Raw genomic sequence first — 12,295 nt, forward strand, 5'->3', positions numbered from 1 at the left:
TATACTGTACATATAGATATGAATATATCAACAGGGTTTTTAAAAAAAAAATTTTTTCGGTAAGTCTTTTATTTCTTCCCACCAGCTGCTATGTGTTTTTTTTTGTTTTTTTTCATTGCACCCTTAGCGTTGTTAGTGTGTCGTTTTGTTGTGTAAAGCTAACAGTTGTAAAAACCGGCAGGTGGAAGGTTCTGTTTATTTATGCCCTGCTAATATTTTGCTGCTTTGTGACACAGTGTGTGTGTATGGGGGGGTGCGTATGTGTGTGTGTCTGTGTGTTGCATTTGTGTGTGACCAGGTTTGCCCAAATGAAGCAGTTAGCATTCGGTTAGCATGGAAATTAAACATGCATATTCTCCATAGACAAGTTAATTTGAGTCTAAAAGCCGTGTTTCCACAGTTCGGTACGCGAGGGCAAAGGTCGTAAAGGTGACATTGTTGGTACCGTTGGAAAACGAAATCAGATGGCGACCGAAGCGTAGGCGGTGGGAACGCGGCTTTAGCGAGTCACCTTCTCTCCAGTGGATAAACGAGCTTATCCAGCGATAGCAATAACTGCCATGACGACCAAAAAAAAAGGCCCAAAATTTAGTGTTTTTTTTTTTTTCCAGACCAAACTTTGTCCTGTTGTTTTTGGAATGTGTGCATGAGCGTGCCTGTGCATGTGTGCGTGTGTGTTGTTCAGTGATGTGACTGTTTTGTTGTCCGAGCGGGAAGCCTGTTGTTTTCAAATTTTTGTGCAATATGTCCCTTCAAGATATAATTCGTGAAGATGATCCACTTCCATCAAATATTGTACGTACTGTATTCTCTGCACAAGAACCTCATTGCAGGACCACATTTAAAAGAAACTTTTTGGGTTAAATGTTGTCGTCGTGCTGTTGCTAAGAGGAAACCACAAACCCCATTTGGGAAATAACTTTTAATTCAAATTTAAAGGCCAGAAATGTAACAATAACACCCCAGAATTTTTTTTTTTTTTTTTTTAGCTCCTTCAACTATCTTACTTGTGTGTTAGCGTGCTCCTTGCTTTTTCTTGATCTTTTCTTGTGGATTTGTGCCTTTTATTTGTTGTCATCTTAATCTTCCAATCACACAAATTGTACATTGGAAATGTGAATTGATGAAATAAATGAAACAAAACAAAAATGAGACAAGCAAAGATATTTATTTGACTGATTTTTTAAATCATTTTTAAATCATCCAAATATGTGAATATATGTCACACACACATTGCTCACTAATGGCAAAATTAATCAGGCTTAGATTACATCAAATCCTGCTTACAGGGACATTTTGTGAGAAGTTCGTGACCCCAAATGAGGCTGAAAATATCTCTTCTATATGCTTAATAGAGTTGTCACTTTCTATACGTTGATATTTCAGGTAACCAATCGCAACTCACAGGAAAGGATTTTTGACATCCAACATGGCTGCCGTTTGAAGGCGGAGTTTGCTTTTGTAGGGCCTAAAAGTGAACCGTCCAACTGCTTGCGTCATGTCCACTCAACAAATGTGTCCATTCACCAATGTCATAATACTTCTCAAGCAAGCTGCATCATAAGCTTGATCCCACCTTTAAGTCTTCCAGGCAGCAGCGGCAGGTCGCTGTTCTGTGCGACCAGTGGCGGCGAGAACAACGAGCGCACGCCTCCAACGACGGGAGTGTCAGCGGGAAAGCCGATCCAGTCTCTGGACTCCTCCTTGGAGATCTTCGTCATCTGCGCCCAAGGGGTCTGCAGCTTCTTCCGGACGCCTCGTCACATCGGTAGCCAAGACACAGGTACTGAAAACACACTTCAAGAAGCTTGGGAATGTTCTGGGGCTGCTTTGCTACATCTTGCTCCGGGTCCCTTTTGGATAAAATAAAACTGCAAGTCTTGTGCCGCCGATGTCAGAGAGCTTACTCTCTGCTGATTAAAAAAAAAAATCCATTTCACAAATGACAGCAGTTTTGACTGTTGCCATGGTGACCTGTAGAGAGATTTAACACTGTGGGTGTGTGTGTGTGCAGAGGACAACATGAGTGCCGCTCGGTTCCCAAGCGGAGGAAGAGACAAGTGCAGGTGAGTTGTTTTTTTTTGTTCTCTTGTTCGTATTCTTGCTCCCTAATTGTAATAAGAGGCTTTTGGCTGGGTTTGCGCAATGAAACTGCCATTCTTCACCTCGCTGATCTACTTACAAACACTCCGCTTAAGTCCCTGCATGTGACTTGCTTATGGAAACGCTCTTTGCTACATTTATTTAGGAAATAGAATGTAGGAAATAAAAACACAGATTTGAAACCACATTTAATAGAACGAAATGGGAAATCTAGATGATGGGGTGGATGTAAACACCTTTGAAATGGATGTAACAGCCCCCCCCCCCAAGAATTTTAGCATGCGGGTTGACCTATTACCCACTTGGGTGGAAAAGTGGAACACATCCAAAAGAAGCCTAATGCCATTGTCCGCTCATTAGTCAGCGGCCTGAGATTGCGGAATGGCGGCCTCCCGGGTAACCCGCTTATTCCACCAGCCTCCACATTCCTCACTTAAATCTCCAAATCCATATCGCTGCTTTTATTATGGACGGAGGTTTGCGGAGGACACTTCTTTCTCAGCGGACCTTTGAGGACAGCAGGAAGTTAGTTTACCCAAAGATGGACTTCCTGTCAGGCCGAGCCCGGACGCGCTCGGACAGCGCGGCGAGCGGCGCGTCCACGTCGTCGTCGTCCTCCTCCAGAATGCTTCTTCGCCAGAAGCTGGCTCAGCTCCTGAGCCGCATCGACGACATGAGCTCGGAGGACGAGGCCAGCGAGGAGATGTCGCGCACGTTGGACGACGCTTTCCAGCTATGCTCGTGCTTTGCACCGCCCACCCACGCCTTCAGGTGTACCTCCGCCAAGGCCCCATTGTACGCGCTCGTGCTTTGCTTCGGTGTACCTAATGAAATGGCTCTAGATCGAGAAAAGCAGTTATGAAATCTAATGAATGGAAAAAACATTGCAAATGGATTGTGAGAAGGTCAAAAACTGATGAAAGAGAATCAGAATTTGAAACCAGATGCAGTGTAAACAGGTGTGAAACCAGAACTGATGTGAAAATCTGAAATGGGGTCTTCAAAAGAGAACAACTTATTTTTTATTGACCAATTTTAATCGTGTTAACAGGCTGCACATGGTGACATGGAACGTGGCCACGGCGGAGCCGCCTGATGATGTCACCTCACTGTTGCAGCTCGACGTCCAACCGCCCACCGATCTCTACGTCGTTGGGTGAGAAACTGATGTGAAGTTAGTAAACTGATTTGAAACCAGATGTCCGATAAAGAAGTGAATGTGTTGCGCCAGGCTACAGGAAGTGTGCGCCACGCCGGTCCGATTCATCTCGGACTTGATCGTCGAGGACTCGTGGAGTCACGTCTTCATGGACGCACTGGCGCCGCGAGGCTTTATCAAGGTGACAAATAAACTTATGACAATTTTGGTTTTCTTGTCGTAGTCTGACGAATGCAATTCCATGTGCGTCCTATAGGTGGCGGCAGTGAGGATGCAAGGTTTGCTGCTGTTGATGTTCGCCAAACAGTCACACCTGCCTTACATCCGAGATATCCACAGCACATACACTCGCACCGGCATCTTTGGATACTGGGTATGGATTTCAAAATTCAATAAAAAAATTAATTTCATTCTGAATTCATGTTTTTTTTTAGGGAAACAAAGGGGCGGTGTCGGTGCGCTTTTCTTTCTACGGCCACAAGGTGTGTTTCCTCAACTGCCACCTGGCGGCGCACATGAGCCATGCCCTGCAGCGTGTCGATGAGTTTGAGCACATCCTGGAGACGCAAGAGTTCGACACGGATGATGCACGGCGGGTTCTGGACCACAAGTTAGTCAACAACAAAAGCGGGACACAAGGATCCATTCTACAAAGACAGAAAGTCTTTTTTTTAGGAGGGGGGGGTGAGGATAAGTTAAAAAATTCAATAAGATATCTCATCCACATTCCTGACCACACAGGCTTGTGTTCTGGTTTGGAGATTTGAACTTCCGCATTGCTGACCATGGCCTGCACTTCCTGCGCTCGTCCATCAATGGTGGACGTCTCAACCTGCTGTGGAGCAAGGACCAGGTGACCCCCCCCACACACACAGACACACACAGGTGCTACTGTACTTCCTGTTTGTGCAGCTACTCACCATGAAGAAAAAAGAGACCTTCCTGCAGGAGTTTGAGGAGGGACCCCTGAATTTCAAACCAACCTACAAGTTCAGTCGGAACTCCGACGCCTACGACCTTGGGTAACACACGTACAAATAGACAATGACAAATGTGTCTCATCCCAGACTTGTCCAAGCTAGCTCAAATCCTGTTGCTTGATCTTGTGTTGCGTCATATAGCGGCAAGAAGCGAAAGCCTGCATGGACCGACCGCATCCTATGGCGGGTCAAACCCAAAAACGTACCATCGGAAGATGACGACGACAAGTTGTCGACCGCTACGGACGACAGCCTGGACGAGTACCCTCTGGTGGTCAACCAAGATAAATACACCAGTGATATGAGCTATGGCATTAGCGACCATAAGCCTGTCATGGCTAGCTTCAGTCTGGAGGTGAGAGACAAGACAGACGACTTCATGGCCTCTTTCCTGAGCTACTGCACTTCTATGATTGGCTTGTCTGCATTCTGCATTTTTTTTTGTCGTTGCAGCTAAGGAAACACTTTGATACTCCGCTGGTTCATGTGTCACCTGAAGGCGTCTGGAGTGCCGACCAGGACGCTCTCCTCAACTACACGGTCCAGGAAGACTTCCTCTCCTCAACGTGGGACTGGATCGGCCTCTATAAGGTGCACCCCAGGAAAAACAAATCCATTTTGCTTGGCGGAGGTAATAATAGACAAACGTCGTGCTGTCGGATCGCAGGTCGGCTTCAAGAGTTCAAGCGACTATGAGACTTTTGTGTGGGTTCGAGAGGACGAGTTGCCTGAGATTGATGAAGTCATACAGGTGATGCATTAGCATGTAGCATATTTTACAAATAGAAATTGTATGTGCATGTGTTTCCAAACTTTTGACTGCTAATATATGTTAGCATGTGGTTTTGGTCGCCAGATCTCAGTGGATAAGGACGATATCCCTCTGCTGGGTGGGCAGTATGTACTGGGCTATTACAGCACTAACATGCAGAGCATCATTGGCCTCAGTGCTAACTTCCAGGTGAGTATTATTATATTATATTACATAGAATGTACTGTTTATTCCAAGAATCTCTTTTCAATCTTGCAGATCTTAGAGTCAAAACGTGCCGTCATGGAGGGTCTCGTGCCAGAGAACATCAATGGGCTCCGCAAATAGAAGAAGAAACTTTTGTGTCCTATTAGCTTCAAGCTTGATCAAAGATGATGACTGGAAAAGACAATACATTTAAAAGACACATTTGCATCACAAATGTTCAAAATCATACTGAAAATGTTATTTGTTAGCATTACGTATGAATAAACTATTGTTAAAATGTACATTTCATGGGTTTCATTGTTTCATCTGTGGTGTTTTTGGGACACACTGTAATAAAATAAAAAGAAAATAAATAAAAAGAAATAAAAAATAATAAAAATAAAAATGTGGTAGAATGATGGGGAAACAGCGATAAAGTTACCAGAGTTACGATATACTCTTGCGACAGAATATATGATCCAAATTAATTGGGGGAAAATCATTTTGTTGACATTTCCATGGACCTAGACGTAAAAAACACGGAGTTACCAGAAATGTTACCACTTGAAGAGATGTCCCAAGCTTGATGGCACTCACTTCCGCATTCCCATGAGTCCTTGGGGCCAGGCATGGGCACTGTGTGACCATCTCCCCCTTTCACAACATCTTTGTGCGTATACACACGTGCGGGCTTAACACATCGGTTACAAAGGTAGGTTTTATCACATTTCGACGCTAAAGCTGCTTTATACGAGCTCCGATTGAATTGTGTGAGCTATTGTTGATTGAGTGTCGCTGTTAATGCCGTTTTTACGACTAATTACTAGCTTCAAAACACTCTGGCTCACAACTAGCTAACCGAGCTAGGCTAGCGCTAACTGGCTTGCTAATGTTGTCAGCCAAAGCTTTGACTGATAATAAGAACGTATGCAATTTATTTTGTTTGGGGGGTTTTTTCCAGCAAAGGGGGACATTTTGCTCAGACGGCGTTTGACGATGGGTGAGAACGTGGAGCGGCTCCTGATTCAGTTTCAGGATGAGAATGGGCAGATACTGGGCTCCTCCTTTGACGTACCTCTCGACATCACTCAGGACAAACTGCAGCTGGTCTGCAATGCCTTGCTGCAGAAGGTACAAAAGTTACACACACATGAATGAGTAGACTTTATTTCACGTCATTTTTGTCCTTTTCAGGAGGAGCCGGTGCCATTGGCGTTCTTCGCTCGTGGTGACACTGAGATCGTATCCAGCCTGGGCGCCTGCATTAAGAATCTGGGATGGGAGACGGAGCAGGTGCTGCCGGTGCTGTACCAGCCCCAAGCCGTGTTCCGGGTGCGAGCCGTCACCCGCTGCACCAGCACGCTCCAGGGGCACACCGAAGCCGTCATCTCCACTGCTTTCAGTCCCACCGGCAAGTGAGTGGCGTGGGAGAGCCTTGTTTTAGATCACGAGTGCTGCTTTGACTTGTGACTCAAGAGTTTTATGTAAAATGTTAATTGGTTGTTTTCAGATATTTGGCTAGCGGGTCCGGTGACACCACTGTGCGCTTTTGGGACTTGATGACAGAGACGCCGCATTACACTGCCAAAGGTACGCTCGCCGCGCTACACCTCTTAGCTAAAATGTTAGTGCAGCATGCTAACTTCTTTTGGATTGTGTTTTATTTGGACTAGGTCACTCACATTGGGTTCTGAGCATCGCCTGGTCACCTGATGGCAAGAAGCTTGCGTCGGGGTGCAAAAACAGTCAGGTGAGTTGGCAAAACACGCACGCGTGCACTTGCTTGTCACAGATGTATATTTAATTTTTTTTTTATAGATCTTTCTGTGGGATCCAGTGACAGGCACACAAATGGGGAAGACCCTGACTGGACACAGCAAGTGGATCACTTGGCTTTGCTGGGAACCACTTCACCTGTAAGTATCGCTAATATCTCTTTATCCTGAAAATTGACACGGAATCCTTGAATCCGCCTTGAAAATGTCATTTTTGTATTTAAGAATTGTGACCCTTAAATCTCTGAGGTAGTCCTAGGAAAGCTCTAGCTGTCCCAATACCCTTGTGTGCACCTCAACCACTGAACTGTCTTTTATTTTTGCCAGCAACGCTGAGTGCCGCTACCTAGCGAGCAGCTCCAAAGACGGCTCGGTGCGCATCTGGGACGTGGTGCTGGGGCGCTGTGACAAGATCCTGACGGGCCACACGCAGTCGGTCACTTGCGTCAAGTGGGGCGGCGACGGACTGCTATACACATCGTCCCAGGACCGGACCGTCAAAGTGTGGCGGGCCAAAGATGTGAGTCCCGTCGGCCAGGCGTTGTGGTTAAAAGCGACTCTGAACGAGCCTCCGTTTGTTGTCTTTTAGGGGGTCCAGTGCAGGACGCTGCAGGGCCACGCCCACTGGGTCAACACGCTGGCTCTCAGCACCGACTACGTGCTAAGGACCGGCGCCTTTGAACCGGCCAACGCCACTGTCAACCCACAGGACCTCAGAGGATCACGTAAGAAGATAAAATGTCTTTTTGCTCTTCATTACATTTTAAGTGTGGGGAAGTCTTAATTCTAATACATCGTCTTCTCCTAGTGGAGGAACTTAAGGACAAAGCCTTGCAGAGATACAACAATGTTCGGGTATGTTTATTTGTTGTTGTCTTTCTAAATTTAAGTACATACTTTAATAAATCTATGACTTTGCGCTCCCACAGGGTTCCAATCCGGAGCGCTTGGTGTCAGGCTCGGACGACTTCACTTTGTTCCTGTGGAATCCCGCCGAGGAGAAGAAGCCTCTCGCCCGAATGACGGGCCACAGCGCCCTGGTCAACGAGGTGCTCTTCTCCCCGGACACCCGCCTGCTCGCCTCGGCCTCCTTCGACAAGTCCGTCAAAATCTGGGACGGTCGCACCGGGAAGTAAGTAGTACCGCTGTTAACCACACTGCGGCGCTGTCCACCAAGCTCAACGGCGTGGCACCTCTTCACGGCAGGTACTTGATGTCCCTCCGTGGCCACGTGGGCTCCGTGTATCAGGTGGCGTGGTCATCCGACAGCCGGCTGCTGGTGAGCGGCAGCAGCGACAGCACGCTCAAAGTGTGGGACGTCAAGAGCGGGAAGCTCAACATGGATCTTCCGGGACACGCCGATGAGGTGAGGCGACATTTAGAAAATGCTTCAATAGTATTCTTCGACAGTATTTTTTAAGCACTGCATACTATTTGCTTTCATGCAGGTATTTGCTGTGGATTGGAGTCCCGACGGACAACGAGTGGCCAGCGGCGGCAAAGACAAATGCCTCAGAATGTAGGTCAAAATACCCGCAAACCTTTTCTATCTATTCAAATCACCCACCCTGACTTATTTCTGGGTGCCTTTACAGATGGAGAAGGTAACCAAAATGGCCGCTACCCCGATTCCATTCCTGTCAAGAGATTGGAGAGCTGGAGTAAAGGTGCTTTACAAAAAAAAAATGTTGTCATGGCAACTCACCGACACAAGGTCAGAATATAAGGGACTTGGGTGGAATGTGTCGGTGACAGTCGGGGGACTGCTTATGATTCCCCCCACGGCCTCAGCGTTTAATCTCCTTTGTTAAAGCCTCAACCTGCAGATCTCAGAACTGCAATCGATTCACACGTACATGACCCCCAATAACTCCCGCTAATAAACGTACGTCATAGATTTTCCATTTAACACAGCAATGTTTATTACACCATTAAAAGCTCCATTTAATACCTGATGTCATTTAACAGTCAAAACATTAAACAGTCACACACACAAATGGGAGTAATGTTCTCATGCAAAACAGGGCTCATGATTTTAGTTTGGCAAATAAAAAAGGGAGGGACTCTGAAGGCATCCTATCGATTGTGTGCGTGATCGAGCCCCCCCTACCAAGAGTAAAAAACTGTTCATCTAACTTGATAGAAAAGAACATGAAGGAAACATGAAAACACGAATGATAAGAATCGAGAAATGGGCAGCGATATAAAGACCCTCGCACCATGTTTGCTTTTACAAACTCTGGATTTTGCTCTCAAAATGGCCACTTGAAACAAAAAGGCTGACCACCTTGAATTTCTGTTTTCGAAACGCTGTGTTGTAATAGCGCAACAAGTATGAGTATCGAATAAAACAGACATAATTAGCATGTGGCTAATATACAAATCGACCCCACCATAATAACAACTAATAACGGTTGATGAAAAATAAAAAGTGATATCTTAAAGCTATCTGTGCCGTCTTCTTCGGATAATGCTGAAAAGGAGTTGCATGTGAAAGTCTGTTAGCACTGACCAAGACAGACTTAGCATGTGGCTAATGAAAAATGATATAAAAGCAGCGTGTGATGTGAAAATGGTGTGCTGGCTTCTAGGTTTTTTAGCTTCACGTGTACTTCTACAACCATAACATGAAATCAAAAGATTCGACTTATTAGCCAAGCAGCTAATAGATAATTCCCCACCCAAAAAGCAGCATGAATCAACTTAGTGATCCCAAAAAGTGAAAAAAAACAGACCTTGGTAACAAAGGACTTTGTGCATGTGTTTTTCCCAAAACCAAAAAACAGTGTGCTCACCAACATCCTCCAAACAGAATAAATAATATAAATTAAAAACCCGATGTGAACCAAAGTATTGGGGCTCTCAAATGAATTAATTGCCCCGCCTCCTTAGTTTTTCCAGTTCCAGTGTCTCAAAACGTATGCTTGCTTTTTATGTCTTTGTTCAACCTTCATTGCAGTATTTCAGTGCTGGAAAATATTCCTAAAGCAACATGTGGAAATGTCTGGCTGAGTGCTTTCCAGAAGGCTTTGCCAATCTTCTTTCAGGTGAGTCCTGCCTACTGGGTTTTCCACACGTTGTTGAGCAACTTGACCACCTCCTCATAGATGACAAAGACGATGGCTACATCCAAGCACACGCGGCCCAGCCGAGGAACGGTCCCCTTGTAGAACCTTTTGGGATGGGATGGAACAGGAAGACCATTGTTATGCTCGTAGCTAGTAAAGGATTGGACTGAGGCAACTCACGCTTGCGGTCCTTCCTGCTTGAGGATCTGGAAAGCACAGTCCACTGTGTTCTTGTAGCGATGGGCATCCAGACCCTTTAAAACATGATCCTTAGAAACTTTTCCAAGGTTAAACAACAAATGTGTCAACTAACCTGCATTCTGGTCTTGACCACATCCAGAGGCGTGTTGCCGAAAACGCTGGCGGCCCCCGCCGTGGCTCCAAACATGGCTGTGACGATTGGGTGCAATTCCTTTCTGGGATCGTCACCTTTAGGGCCGACCAAAATATCACTTATGTGCAAGAACTGCATGTTTCTGATCTATTGGGTCAGGGAATATCGGAAAGCCATGCTGTCAGCTACTTGAGTGTGATTCTTACCTTTGTACCAATTACGTAATGCGTTCATCACGTAAAATCGGATGGCCTGATTGGTTCCCTGCTTGAGCACGGTTGCTGTCAGACCTTGATACGTCCCCCGGACCCCTAAAGGAAAAGCAGATGAAGCTAATAGTCGTCATAGTAGCTTGACTTTGAAGTCTTACCTTGCTCTCTGATGATCTCGCTGACACCGTGAAAGAAACCCCGGTACCGAGGCCTCATCGAACACTGGTCGTGAATCAGCTTCACCTGCAGTGAGGTCCAAACAACAGTCATATGAATGTCCCCATCACAAACCCGCACCGCCCTTTCACCTTGAGCGTCTCCATGGGACACACGATGACGATAGCCTCGGCTATTCCCGCACCCAAGCCGCACAGGAGGCTCCGTGTGTTGTCCAGTCTGCCCGTAGCATCTCGCATTGGGTTGCTGAGGATCTCGAAGGTGCCGAATCTGATGGGGAATGGATTAACTTGAGATGTGGTGGTCTTGGTTCTTGATCCTTTTGTGTTTTCACTGCACAGGTTAAGTCAACCGCAAACCATGATGGGATCAGGCTCCATGTCCTTCCGTTTATGATGGCTTGCTTGAGCGTAAAAACTGATCCGGATTAGGTTCGTCACGCCTTGGGGAAAATCTATCACTTGGAACAGAAATCAAACCTGACTGCCGACTTGGGGATGGAGCCGTAGAGCAGCGAGCTGAGCCCTCGGTACAGGCCTCTGAGACCGTGATCCTGCACAGTTAGCTTCACGCAGTCACCTGCCAACAACGGGGACATTAAGTCAAGCCCAGACAGGAAGTGGACAGACGGTTTCATCCTGGCGTGACCGACCGATGCCCCGGTAGCGTGGCGGGTTGGCTCGTTCGTCCAGCTGCAGTTGAGTCTTGACGTACTCCGTCGGGAAGGTGATACAAATCTCGATTCCGCCCGCGATCCCACCTGAGGGGAGGAATTGGGTTAATGGGCACACATTAGATGACCTTTTGCCCATTTGTTCCATGAAATTGTATTAATTTAGTCCAAATGGTGTTTCTCTTATTGGTCAGGTCATAATCGCACAGCTTTCAATTGGCCTGACACTATGGAATGGAAGAATTATTATGTCTGATTTATACATTACTGCAAATGGTTTTGTAGAGCCCGGTTAAAGAAACTACTAGCATGGAAGTAGACAGACGTTTTGCTTGATGAGCATCACAGTCTGCTGGATTGCCTTTGTGACCCAGTTTGCCTTATTAGGCGCCAGCTTGTGCAAAAGCAGCTCTGCAGTCATTGCAATCGGCTCAAAGTAGCGTTTAAGGAGGAAGAAGAAAAACGAAACGAGCGGACCTGCTAGGATAGCCTTCCCAGGATGCGTTATCTTCCTACCCCCTACCGCCGCCGCCGCCAGACTCCTCCTGGCCGTGTATGAGTGCCTCAGCGACAGCGGAGGCGAGAGCGCCGACCCGGGCAAAGCTTTCCGCCGCCGGCCGTCGCCTTTCTCGCAAGGGAGAGGGGGCTTATCGAGCGGCATGCTGGTGGATAGAAGGCTTCGCTGCAATGACAACAACAAGACAGGCTGCGAGGGTGTGCCAACAATGTATGGGGAGGGAGGGAGGGGTGGAGAGGTGGTGCTGATGTTAGTATGCAAGGCAGTGGGTCAACTGAGAGGACCACCTCATTGGCTGGGGGTGATATGGGTTGGTCATGTGATCTAGCGCCGCCTCGC

At 46.7% G+C, this 12,295-nt stretch overlaps 3 protein-coding genes across 5 annotated transcripts; 2 read left to right on the forward strand and 1 right to left on the reverse strand.

Annotated features, from left to right (window-relative positions):
- Window positions 1–1,470: 1,470 nt before the first annotated feature.
- Window positions 1,471–5,502, forward strand: inpp5kb (inositol polyphosphate-5-phosphatase Kb). Of its 3 annotated transcripts, XM_037269565.1 has the most exons (13): window positions 1,471–1,783; window positions 2,015–2,066; window positions 3,155–3,259; window positions 3,335–3,443; window positions 3,519–3,635; window positions 3,697–3,872; window positions 4,004–4,115; window positions 4,175–4,284; window positions 4,384–4,597; window positions 4,696–4,833; window positions 4,910–4,993; window positions 5,099–5,203; window positions 5,273–5,502. In XM_037269565.1, the coding sequence occupies exons 2-13, from the start codon at window positions 2,023–2,025 to the stop codon at window positions 5,339–5,341; spliced, it is 1,383 nt and encodes a 460-aa protein (XP_037125460.1). In that variant the 5' UTR covers window positions 1,471–1,783; window positions 2,015–2,022; the 3' UTR covers window positions 5,342–5,502. The 3 variants fall into 3 exon arrangements, with proteins under 3 accessions (XP_037125460.1, XP_037125458.1, XP_037125457.1); XM_037269563.1 differs by lacking the exons at window positions 1,471–1,783; window positions 2,015–2,066 and adding an exon at window positions 2,493–2,874 and having other exon boundaries at window positions 5,079–5,203; window positions 5,273–5,314; XM_037269562.1 differs by lacking the exons at window positions 1,471–1,783; window positions 2,015–2,066 and adding an exon at window positions 2,496–2,874.
- A 320-nt stretch (window positions 5,503–5,822) lies between these two features.
- On the forward strand, window positions 5,823–9,122 carry nle1 (notchless homolog 1 (Drosophila)). Its single transcript, XM_037269598.1, has 13 exons — window positions 5,823–5,912; window positions 6,162–6,331; window positions 6,395–6,615; window positions 6,711–6,790; window positions 6,874–6,950; window positions 7,019–7,116; window positions 7,303–7,495; window positions 7,565–7,700; window positions 7,784–7,830; window positions 7,905–8,107; window positions 8,182–8,341; window positions 8,424–8,494; window positions 8,571–9,122. The coding sequence occupies exons 2-13, from the start codon at window positions 6,197–6,199 to the stop codon at window positions 8,581–8,583; spliced, it is 1,434 nt and encodes a 477-aa protein (XP_037125493.1). The 5' UTR covers window positions 5,823–5,912; window positions 6,162–6,196; the 3' UTR covers window positions 8,584–9,122.
- An 81-nt stretch (window positions 9,123–9,203) lies between these two features.
- On the reverse strand, window positions 9,204–12,240 carry slc25a1a (solute carrier family 25 member 1a). The gene is made up of 9 exons (XM_037269599.1): window positions 11,917–12,240; window positions 11,419–11,526; window positions 11,246–11,345; window positions 10,898–11,036; window positions 10,748–10,832; window positions 10,584–10,688; window positions 10,357–10,472; window positions 10,224–10,297; window positions 9,204–10,148 (listed from the first exon to the last, which is right to left on the reverse strand). Exons 1-9 carry the CDS (start codon window positions 12,098–12,100, stop codon window positions 10,034–10,036), a joined length of 1,026 nt encoding a protein of 341 aa, XP_037125494.1. The 5' UTR covers window positions 12,101–12,240; the 3' UTR covers window positions 9,204–10,033.
- Between the last annotated feature and the right edge of the window lie 55 nt (window positions 12,241–12,295).

This window comes from Syngnathus acus, chromosome 14 (assembly GCF_901709675.1).
Source record: "Syngnathus acus chromosome 14, fSynAcu1.2, whole genome shotgun sequence".
NCBI lineage: Eukaryota > Metazoa > Chordata > Actinopteri > Syngnathiformes > Syngnathidae > Syngnathus > Syngnathus acus.